General features: G+C 33.1%; 1 protein-coding gene across 1 annotated transcript; it reads left to right on the forward strand.

Moving 5' to 3' along the window:
• The first annotated feature begins 7,276 nt into the window (after nucleotides 1–7,276).
• On the forward strand, nucleotides 7,277–8,794 carry LOC125823932 (replication protein A 70 kDa DNA-binding subunit A-like). The gene is made up of 6 exons (XM_049503283.1): nucleotides 7,277–7,385; nucleotides 7,471–7,552; nucleotides 7,643–7,760; nucleotides 7,843–8,000; nucleotides 8,144–8,264; nucleotides 8,423–8,794. The coding sequence occupies exons 1-6, from the start codon at nucleotides 7,277–7,279 to the stop codon at nucleotides 8,792–8,794; spliced, it is 960 nt and encodes a 319-aa protein (XP_049359240.1).
• Nucleotides 8,795–13,106: the final 4,312 nt, after the last annotated feature.

Raw genomic sequence — 13,106 nt, forward strand, 5'->3', positions numbered from 1 at the left:
TTAATACGGAAAACTAACTAAATTCTTTGAAAATAGAAAATATTTAATATAATATGGAAAACTAATTAAATGCTTTGAAAACGGAAAATAATATACGTTTTAAATAGCTGAAGTTGTATGGTTGCTAGAAAATGGAATTGATCCATTGAAGAGACATAACTCATAATTGATAAATAAAAAATTAACTTTTGAGTTGGTTAATAATTAATAAATATATATAATCATATATATATATATAAAAGAGAACCCTAGGCGCGCCTATGTGGCACCACCACAAACCAAGATTCCCTTTTAATTTGTTTATTTTCAAAAATAGCATCTCCTTAGTGAAAAGTTGTGACTTTTATGAAAAGTTGTATGTTTTATGAAAAGTTGCGACTTTTATGAAAAGTTATGACTTTTATGAAATGTTGTGACTTTTCCGAAGGGTTGCAACTTTTCCAAATAGTTGTGACCTTTCTGATAAGGAACAACAAACATTTGTTCACACTACCTTTGTTGTCTATAAATAGAGGGATTTCCTCTAATTTTAAAACAACAAAAATTCTGAACTTCTTATTCTTCTTTTTTTTTTCTTCTTCTTCTGTACAATTAAATATTCATGTACTTTGCTCCTGTTGGTTGCTCACCGACACCATTATTTATGTTACAAATCCTGGTATTTTTTTACAACCACAAATTTATGCTTATGTTATTAATGATAAATAATAAGATGTTATAATTTTCATTTTCCTTTACATTATTAATGTTCGTTACTACGTAATCTTGTATGTAAAATTATATAGTATTTTAGTTTTAATGACTAATAGGTTTTAGGTATTATTTTATAAATTCTGTGATATTAAATTCCCCTGCGAAGCGCGGGTAATTTTACTAGTTTATAATATTTTTATATAGTGTAGGGATAAAATGGTAATATAACTTTGTACTTTGGAGCTTCCCACTTTTAGTAATATATGATGTGGCACGCTTCACACTCATAAATAAGACTCTACTAGACGTTGCTTATGAGACATCCTAGGACCTTTCTAAACCTTGTTCTCTATATACCAAGTTTGTCACAAACCAAAGTACACCCTAGATATGACATGGCGTATGAGACCCCGAGAGGCCCTACACAGGCCACTTAGAATATACAATACAAGATAATAGAAGTAAAGAGCTCAAATGATAGCATTTCATATTTCAAAAGAGTTACAATAAAGCAAAAGTCTAACATAAGTCTCAAAGCCATCTAATACATCATAAGGAAAGTGTTTGAGGCATAACTCATTGTCACACCCTTTTTTCGTGCACAGCGGAAGGGTATTTCCAATTTAAGTGACAGTATTGATTAGAGATTATTTTTATTTTTTCAGAGTTGCCACTTGGAATTGAGTTATGGTATTCCAAGTCACCTTTTGTTTTTAAATCCCTAATCAAAAGGAAATGACTCTTTGTTTGGTCTGCAAACTAGAAATTCAAGTAAAGAATTCTGTTGACCAAGGGGAAGGTATTAGGCATCCCTTAAGTTCCGTGGTTCTAGCACGATCGCTTTTATTGACTTATACTTATTTTAACTATATTTTGGATATATTTTTATAGGCCATGATTTGCTCCCATTTTTATTGTTGAACTTTTATTTGGTCTCAACCTAGATGCGTGACCGCATTCTTGGTTTTGACATTTAGAGGCATAACTACCTTGTTCACACCGCACCTAATAATTTTGTCTATATGTTGTGCTTTAAGTTGATGAAGTTGATTATATTTTAGACAAAGTGCGTCACCGCATCCTTGAGTTTCTTTTAATTGTCTCAAAAAAGATGCGCAACCGCATTCTTAATCGAAACAAATAATTTTAATGTGTCATACATCTATCCTATTGCTTACCTATTGCTAGTAAGCTTAAGTGTATTATTAGTGATTGAATTATTTTTATACTATTTATGTTCATGAATACTATTTAAATAAAAAAATCTAAAATCTTAAACAAATAAAAGTTATTTCATATTCAAATTTGATATAGACGCATTTACATTTTAAGTATACTTACAAGTTATAACAAAAGACATTAAAATAAAAATAAAAATTTGTAACTCTTCATCTCTTAATTTTTCTAAAAGAAACATTTTTAATATTAGATAAAGTTGACTAAACAAACTATTAGAATAATTCTTTTAGACATTTAGGGGATTTTGATTGGACGCAAGAGGTACTTAAATGATAACAACATATGATACAAAAATGAAAAATAATGTACAATAGAATAAATAGGAAATATTTCAATATTATTGTGTCAAAATTAACCTAAATTTGGTGCAAATTTCATAACATTAGAATCAAGTATTATATAATCATAAAAATCAAAATATACAATAAAATTGAACAGTACCTCTTGCGAAAATTCAATTCATGAAAAGCAAACAATCCTAATAAGGAACCACAAACTTGAAACCACGAAAGTTAACCTTGATCTCACTTTTGTTTGTGAGTAAAAGAAATATCACATATTATTACAAGTAGGAACCTCCTAACCCCAAAGTTGATTTACCGTTTTAACCCTACAATATTATTTAAATATTAATTTATTTAAAATATTAGTTAAATATTAATTTATTATAAATTAAATTTGCTGTCAGGCCTAATTTAATTCTTCAGAAACGTATACCTTTTGTTCAACGTCCCTCGCGATCGCTGTAACAGTCGTGTAGTTGCTACTCAACCTTCCCTTCTGCAACGCTCAAGATCCATTACTTAAATTATCCCTTCTTCCAAAACCTTTTCAGATACTCCACTCATTTGTATAAATGTCTCCAACAACCTGTTATTGTCCATTAATCTGTTTCTCTTTTATGTGCCTGAATGAAATACATCATTATCAAGTGAATATTTTTCCTGCTCTATTTTTGTTGCATAATAGTTACGGTCAATTGTCAACAGAACTGTGATCATGAATGAAGGAGAGGACAATCAAAGAGTCCAGTGCACATTCTGATCGTAAGGATGATAACCCTTAGACTGGTCCAGTTCCATGTATTATTTTCCATCACTGTGCTGAGCCATCCCAAGCTCCCACATCATCAATAGTTTCTTGGTAGTGCTCAAGTAGAAAGTTTTATCCGGGATGATATAAACAACTTGTGATGGAAAACATATATTGGAGTTTATGCAGTCTTCAGTTCCTTTTTATCTTCTCGAATGTTTTTTTTTTTTACTTTTGATCATTCACTTCTGTTAATTGTTGTTTTGTGGTTTTTAAACACTGCAGGTGTTTTACTTTGCTGTAGGGGACAATAGGCAAGGGCACTTTCTTAAGGTTAATCTACTTTCCTGACCTTGACGCTTTGCTTTTGCTCTGTTTTGCTGCTAATTGAAAATATATGTGCACCCTTAGTTTCCTTGCACATTGCGATCAGTTTTACTTGATAGATTTTAGATGGTCTTATATGAACTCGCACATTACGATCACTTTTACTTGATAGCTTTTAGTTTTGCATTCCCCACAATATTAGCAGATCATTAGAAGAGTTTTATATCTAACTAACTCTCTTGGTTGAGAATCAAAATGATAATATTCGATTCTGGATAGACATAAAAAACCTTTAGTAGTAACTGAACTAGGATGAAAAGGAAGTAGATATATTTTATCAAGGACACTCATAAATGGATTCACATCCAATGTAAAAACAACATATTTATGGGCTCTGAATTGACATTTGATAAATGATATTGGTCCATGTAATGTGCACTAACAAATAAGATAGAAGATAATAGGTAACCAAACTGAGTTTACTTTGTTGCATCCTGAACGTTATTAAGCTTAAACAACCTTTCCGTGAGACTAAGGAGTCATCTCTAAGAAGCTCTTGGTAGATTTATAGAACCTACTTCCCTCTTCATTCTTCCTCCTTTTGTCTTCCTTCACTGCAACAATTCATATATTTTGTAAAAGAATTGGTAACGTCGTATTCCTCAGCATTAAGGACATGCTGGCAACCTTAACAGAGAATTACAAAGTAGGAGTAAATATTACAATGAACCTAAAAGATCTACTATATGTTCAACTTCATCTATACATTCCTCTTTACACCAAAATAAAAGGGATATAATACAATTCAATTTAACTTTATGAATGGAACTAAACCTATTCGCAAAACATCTCTAATTCCTCTCTCTCTAGAATGTCCACCATAAACATGCTGGGATTACTTTCCACTACTTCTTTTGGCTCTTGCTCCCACCCCTCCTAATCCAACAACTCAATAAATCAACAATATGTTTTGGCATAGACCAGTTTGTTTCTGCAGGACTTAGAAATAGTGACCGATCTGTGAAGTTATTTTGCAATTCAAAAACAGGTGCTTGTTAAAAGATACCTGAAATATGATTCCAGTTGTCCCGTTCTACTTTGGCCTGAATGGCCGACTGTATTCAATCCCGGTTGTGACATGTCCTATCGTAGAAAGTTTTATCCAGGATGATATGACCAACCCGTGATGGAAAACATATATTGGAGTTTATGCAGTCTTCAGTTCCTTTTTATCTTCTCGATTGTTTTGTTTTACTTTTAATCATTAACTTCTGTTAAATGTTGTTTTGTGGTTTTTAAACACTGCAGGTGTTTTACTTTGCTGTAGGGGACAATAGGCGAGAACACTTTCTTAAGGGTAATCTACTTTCCCGACCTTGACGCTTTGCTTCTACTTTGTTTTGATGCTAATCGAAAATATATTTACACCCTTAGTTTCCTCGCACATTGCGATCACTTTTACTTGATAGCTTTTAGATGGTCTTATATGAAAGTAGGTTGATGGGTTGTTTTCTTACTGCTACCATAGTATTTTACTATTAAACTTGGCTCTTGTCTGTCTCTTCTTGTCTGTTTTTTGCTTGTATCTCTCCTCTCTCTCTCCCTTTAATATATCCCTGGCCAATATCTCTCTCCCGTTAATGGCCACAACCATGTTTCATATGGATGGTAATTGTCATCAGCAGCTTCTGCCAAGTCTTTATCCATACTCTTCAACAATGTCATGTTGAAGTACTTTGCCTACATATATCCTTTTCGATGCTCAACTGAGTGCTGCTCTTCCCCCGCACCTGAGTAAAGAATAATGTAAACCATCTGCCGGGCACTGTCATACGCCCATACATTTACCAACAGTCCAAAACCCGACAGTAACAGTGCTTCTTCTGATGGTCACAAACAATAACAACATAAGAACTTATCCTTCTAGCCTGCATTACTTTGAAGTTTAGTGATAGCGTACACTATTGCAGGTAACAATTTTTAAGTGTCATATACTTGAGAAACAGAAATAGAAACAGCTGCATGAATACTCAATTAAACTATTGTTTGCACTTGTCAATTGTTTCTTAGAGGCTCGTCCAAAGGTGTAGCGTAGTGATCAATGAAGTGAGATAAAGTCAAGGGACACCAAAATTCCTAACAGAGTCAGAAAGAGCACTAAATTAAAGTATTGGTTGCACTTGTCAATTGTTTCTTAGAGGCTCATACAAGATGTAGCGTACTGATCAATGAGGTGGGATAAAGTCAAGGGACACTAAAATTCCTAATAGAGTCAATAAGAGCAAGTCATTATATACATGGCATGTTCTCGTTGAATCTAGAAAAAATCCTAAATCAAAAAGAAAATGATCAGATTATTTTAGCACAACAATTCTATACCTTACATTAGGAAAGTTTTACACTGATTCTAGCTGCTAAAGCAATTGGAAAAAAATCCTATACCTACCAATCATTTAGCTTCCTCAGAAATTTATTTGCCAGCCTGAGTTTGAGTGAAAATCAGCAACAAAGACACCTTTATTAACAGAACAATTAAACTATATAGGGAATTTAGCCTTCAGACATTCTTATCTAATCCATAAATCTGTCAAGAAAATAGAAACATACAGAATTCCAAAAAGATATTATTTTAACACAACAAATCTATACCTTACATTAAGAAATACATAATCCCCAAATGTCTAATTAAATAAACAACTATTAGCTATATTGCTGTTGATATATGTTATAGTAGAAAATATTACATTTGCGTCTAGTTAAGCTGTTAGAAAATAAAGCTATTGCCATAACATGTCAACAGATTGTCAACCAAGGACTTTTCCATTTTGAAGGCGATACGTTTGCATTACTTCCGTTATAATAATTTTTTACATTTTTATTGATTTACTTCTCTTTGAAATTACGTTTACTATCTCTTCATGTTCTAATACTTTTAACAGGTTTCTTGCTTTCGGCAACACCAAAATTGGTAACATTTCTCCACCTTGGATTAACTTTCTTCAATTTATGTGATATTTATGCTATTGTTAGTTGAAGTTGCTCGCTTTTAAAATTAAAAAAGAAGAATTAGTTTATGCTTGGTGAATACTGTATTCTTGAGCATATTGTTAGACCGAAAGAAGACTAATTATATAAAAATAAATATCATTTACATCACAAATATATATTGTATTAGTTCATCCGAGCTACTACAACAATACAATTACAAGTCTGGAAGAGCTCGAGACCAGTGCCTACCAATTAGCAAGTTGAAGAAATATGCAACAAAATGGGTGATTAAAGTCTTAGTCATTCGACGGAGTTTAATAAAAGAGTATAAAAATTCAAGCGGTGAGGGTATTCGTTGGCAACTGATATTAGTCGATAAAGAGGTAGCCCTATTTTAATATTTAATCACGTTCATTACTTAATATGTTGACTTCTTTTGCGATTCTAATGATTATGGTCCTTACCACAGGGTACAAAAATACAAACGACTCTTTTCAACAAAGATGTTAATGCATCGAACAAGTCTTTTCAACTTAATCAAAGTTACTACATTATAAATGGAAAATTAAATGGAGCTAAACCAAACTTCTTATCTGTGCATAACGACCTCGAACTAGCATTTATGAACAACACAGAGGTCGTTGAGGACAAATGCCAATTTAAGACTGAACAATTTTCGAATGGATTTATTTCATTTGACGAAGCTGAAAAAATCACTAATGGGAGTTTGTTTGGTAAATTTCACTAAATGTTTGTTGTATGTTCCATACATAAAGAAAAATTGTATTTTGTAACACATTGTTTTGTTTAGATGTGGTGTGTATTTTACTCACAGTAAAAGCATTAACTGGAGAAGGACGAAGCATTAACGCGAAGTAACGTTACAAACGAAAGGTAACATATACTTTCTATGCTTCCTACATATAAATATTTCACGTTAATAAACATTTATCATAAAAATATTCTTTGTTACATATATAGGTATGACCGAAAAGTCATGACTTTATGGGGAGATTTCGCTGAAATCGAAGGTCAAATGTTACAGAGCCTTGAAAGTGACAAACCAGTGCTTGCCTTTTGTGATGTAAACTCATCGATTTACCAAGGTATAAATCTCCTCAGTTGATATATTTGAGTCAAGTTTCAAACTTCATAAAAGTATCACTAAATTAATTACTCCTGCCAAAATAGGGGATTTTGTCCTTTCCACGACACCTGTTAGTAGTTTGCTAATAAATCCACAATTTGAAAAAGCAAACAATCTCCAAGAATGGTAAGTAATACATGTTTCATCACACTTATTCAGAGGCTACACACATGCTACGTCATTAATGTTTTTCTTTTCATTACTTAAAAATTCCAGGAATGACAATATGAAGGCACAAAAGATTGACTTAAGTCTAATGCCAAGCAGACTAATGCAAACAGCCAGCCAAGTGAAAAATACTAATATTTTAAACGGTTCACTTGCCATTGTGAAGGTAAATTCCTATACAACACCCATCCTGTACTCAAATTATATGTTTCAAATGTAATTAAGTGACTTACCTAATTTACATATAGGACATGTACTATAAGTTCAATGCTACGATTTCCGGCATTGACAATAGCACCGACCCATGGTATCATGCTTGCAAGAAATGCTACATGAAAGTTACTATTATAAAAAGTAGTGCAACTTGTACCTACTGTAGGGCTGAAGATATTGATTATGAGGAGAGGTAAACTACACAAATGACTAACAACAAATATTGCTTACTCCACTAGATACATGAAAAATTAATGATTAACTATTGAAATAAGTTTACTATATCACTATCAAATAATTAGCGTCATACTGATTAAATCTTCCAATTTGTTTTAGATATCGGTTAAAGATTGATGTCACTGCTGAGGATCAATTCCTAAGGATTACATTGTTTGATGCTGCAAAATACTATTTTAGTTGTGACGTAAAAGACTATGTTCTCTCTACATCTGAAAAGGTAAATCACTTACTCTATGAAATATTAGCCTATATAAATAACGTTAACCTATTTTAACTGAAATACTAATATATATGGTTTCCTATTCCACAGAAAGAAGAATCAGAATACTATCGCAAGTATTGAGTAAGGGGAAAGAATTCAGTATCCTTGTGAAGATTGATCGTAACTTTCCAAATGTTGAGACAAACATGAATGTGATAGCTATGGAGATACATGAGGTTCCAAAAAAATTTGCAGCAGATCAAACCAAGGTTAAAACCCCGATTAAAAAACAAAGATGTAAGAGGATGAAGAAACTAAGTGATAATAAAAAAATGAAAGAAATAGCTGCAGACATACCTCATGTTGAAAAAGATATTGCAGCAGTTGAAACTGACACTGAAAGCCCAGAAAAAACAAATAGATGCAAGAGGACCAAGAAAATTAAGGAAGTCACTGCAGAGGAAAATCCACAGAAAGTGAGGATACATAAGGTTGAAAAGCAGAATGTACCAGATGAAAGTGACGACGAAACCCCACTAATTTAGCTACAAAGTAAAAGGACCAGGAAGGTTAAAGGAAAAAACCTCATGCCATATCCTATTGAAAAGAAGATCAAAGAGGAAAAAAACTAATATATAGTTGATTTATAATTTCCTTATGTTTAACTAACAATGCTTATTATCTCCCTAATACTAATATTTAAAAGCTACTTTCCTTTTTTCACCGAGCAACTTCACCTAACATCGTTTTTATTTGTGACTTACTTTCTCCTACATCAATGAATTTGGTTAACTGCTTCACTAAACATTCAATGTATTCAATTTATTACTTTAAAACAGATCAACAACAATCTTCTGCAGCAATCTATACCCTCATACAAATAATAAGGTATGCATACATCCTACCCTATATGTATTTCTTACCTATATATAGAAAAACGAACAATTCAGAATAATAGATGTCTATTTCCTATATATGCCAAATTAATGACTTCAATTGGCATTAATGATTCCTCTATGTTCTAGATCACTGCAAAATTACATATGCTAGATCGGACAAGACAAGAGAAGTGTCATACTAACAATCCGAAATTTGTCGCCATCAAATCAACCCTTCTATTCAATTCACTTCACAGGTGATAAAGGTAACTCCATTGCTTCTAGTTGTAATGTTGATCAGCAGGCCAAAACAACAATAGATTAGACACACTATACATGTCGGATCTCAGATAACGCCCCAACAAAATCCAGCGTTCAACAATGTGTGACTTCTTTATCTCTAAGACACACTACTTAAGTAACTTACAATTACATTTGATTTACACAAATTAATGTTTTTAAAATCACTTTTCATGTATATACAATATATAGTACTCACTCTATCTTATTGTAATAACCATTGCAAACTATTGTCTTGTCATGTCAAATCCAACCGGTGATAAAGGAAAAATCATTCCTTCTCCCAGTAAAACTGATCAACATGACAGCCACACAAAAAATGATTTGAGCAACACAGGTAAGAACTTACATAATCATGTAAAATTCTACATACATGAGTACTCTGTACAACGAGAACATATTGGCATACGTACATACATAAGTATTACATGCTTTCTCTAAATTTAACAAAAACTATTCCTCTCATAGAGAAAAGTCAATTGCGATGCGCATTGCGAAAAGTGGATAAATATATATTAGCAACCCAAACAATAGCACATCTAGAAGATGAACTTCCACGTTTGAAAAAGCAACCTAAAATTAATTGGCTATTTAGAGCATTATTTGAAGAGTCTAAAGCTGGAGGTACATTGGAAAAACCCTATTCATATCTTACATAACTTTAACATTCAATACCTTTATGAATAGATTCTTAACGTATATCTCTCCCCATATTTATATATGTAGGAACTATTGCTTACAACTTATCTTTATCATATCTGCACGTGTTAAAAACTGTCCCAGAATGCATTTATTGTGCTGCTATTGTCACATTAATGTTGAGGTCTGCTCAGGAGTCAAAGCAATAAAGTATCTATACAAGTATATATATAAAGGTCATGATCGGTGTGCCGTTTATGTTCAGTCTGATGATGATGAAAATGTTATTGACGAAATACAAACATTCCAAGATGCGCGGTGGGTCTCACCGCCTGAAGCACTATGGAGAATATATGAATTCAACTTGATTGAAATGCAACCTACAGTCATCAATCTTCAACTACATCTGCTAGGAAAACATTCAGGTACACATATTAATGCATAATAATACACACTTTCTTTTAAGAATAATTATAATAGTCAAAATACAAATACTAACTCTCAATGAGCTCACAATGTTTTACTAGAAAAACCAAAATTTACAAAATGTCATTGCCTGGGATGGTGTCAAGCAGACAATGTTGACCGAGTATTTCAGAATGTGCTCAATTGGCACTGAAGCACACACATACCTTTATAGAGAATTCCCAAAGTTTTATGTCTGGAATTCCAAGGTAAAGACTTGGACAAAAAGGAAAACAAGATCTGTAATCGATCGCATTGTAATTGGTAAGCCAGATGTAGTAAACTATAACTTCATACACATCGATAATTGTTAAACTTATTAATTAGTAGATATTGATTATAATGTACAACTAATCCTCGAGAAAGGGAAAGGTATTATGAGCGGTTATTACTAAACCATGTAAGAGGACCATTGTCATTCAATGACTTACTCACGGTCAACGGAAAGCAATGTCAGATCTTCAAAGAAGTAGCCAAAGAAAGAGGATTACTCGAGTTCGACAACAACATATCAGAATGTTTAAGAGAGGCTGTTATCTTTAAAATGCCACCAACTCTCCGAAGTTTGTTTGCTACAATTTTGGTTCATTGTAACCCAACGGATATTAGAAAACTCTGGGATACTTATTATGAGGATATGTCTGAGGACTTCAACAGGTTATATGGCAACTTACACAATACTATACTACATTCTACCCTAAATAGTATTAATAATTGCTTGCAAAGTATGGTCAAGAGCATAAACATATATGACATTCCTCAACTAGATCACAATTTGCTCGAAGTTGGTCCATCAGAATGTAGAGAAATAAATGAAGAAATGTCTGTGCAGATACCTACAAAAGATTTTGATGCACAATAACAATTAAATCAAGAACAAGATCATTCTTTTACAAAAAATAATGCAACCAATCAATGTTGGAATAGCTGAAATATTCTTTGTGGATGGACCTGGAGGAACTGGGAAAACATACCTATATGGTGCATTGCTTGTCAATGTTAGATGAAGAGGTATGATAGCTTTGGCAACAACAACCAGTGGCGTAGCAGCTTCAATCTTACCAGGAGGATGTACAACACACTCGAGGTTTGAGATCGCCCTTCCAAAAAATGAATCAACTATGACAAACATGTCAAAGCAAAGTGGTGCTGCCAAATTGATTAGAAAAGCAAAAATCATTATATGGGATGAAGCACCAATGGCCAAACGACAAACAATAGAAACAGTCGACAGGAGCTTCAGAGACATAATGGACATCGATAAACCATTTGGTGGAAAAGTCATAGTTTTTGGAGGAGATTTTCGGCAGCTATTACCAATAGTTCCATAATCAACTAGAGTAGAAATTGTAAATGCAAGCTTGGTGAAATCATATCTCTAGCCTTTGATGGAGAAGATTCAATTTACAAGAAATATGAGAGCAAGAACAAATTCAACATTCAGTGAGTTCTTACTTCGCGTGGGTAAGGGAGATGAACCAACAATAAGAGACAATCTAATCCTTCTCCCTGAACAACTGACTGTCAAGCATTCTCCGATGGAATTCCAGAAGAATCCATAATAAAAGAGATATTTCCAAACCTACAAGAAAATGCTGCAACGATAAAATATGTCACTGAAAGAGCTATTTTAGCAAGCAGAAATGACCATGTGGATAAACTTAATGACAAGTTAATATCCATGTTCCCGGGTGAAAGCAAGATATTCAATAGCTTTGACTCAGCAGAAGATGAGACCAACAACTATTACCAAGAAGAATATCTAAATACTTTAACACCAAACGGTCTCCCGCCACATAGGTATTGAAGAAAATACATTACAAATTACAATCATGAAGAGGTGGTAACAAATATCAAAATGGATAGATTTTGACATATCCTATTAAATGCAGGTTAGAATTGAAGGAAAATGCACCCATCGTGTTGCTAAGGAATTTAGACCCTTCAAGTGGCTTATGTAATGGCACACGAATGATATGTCGAGGCTTCTCCCAAAATGTCCTGCATGCAGAAATATCAAGTGGTCATTCTGCAACGAAGCATGTGTTTCTTCCTAGAATTCAACTATCACCACTAGAACATAAAAGGATATCCATTTAAATTCATTCGAAAGCAATTTCCAGTACGCCTTTGCTTTGCAATGACTATAAATAAAGCTCAAGGTCAAACAATTAAAAATATTGGTTTGTATTTACCCCAACATGTTTTCTTACATGGTCAATTGTACGTGGCACTCTCAAGAGGGATATCTATGTCCACAACAAAAGTACTTGTCCTAACAGAGCAACCGAAACATCAAAATGGAACATACACAAAGAACACTGTCTATAAGGAAGTTTTAGGTACGATAACCCCATATACATATATGTCCATTCTAACACAGATAATTAACTCTTTACAGATCGTAGATACTAACAACATTACATTGCTTCAAATCTCAGGTTTAGAAGACCTAGAGACACCTATGCAAGCATAGTGGATTCTTGATCAACCCATACTCTTCAATGTGTTAATGTCATATTCAGAATAGTTCTTTAAGTACTATTATGAGCTTTCTTGATATCGTATTCCATTC

This window comes from Solanum verrucosum, unplaced genomic scaffold (genome assembly GCF_900185275.1).
Source record: "Solanum verrucosum unplaced genomic scaffold, falcon-dt-bn FXZP01000065.1, whole genome shotgun sequence".
In the NCBI taxonomy this organism is placed as follows: Eukaryota; Viridiplantae; Streptophyta; class Magnoliopsida; order Solanales; family Solanaceae; genus Solanum; species Solanum verrucosum.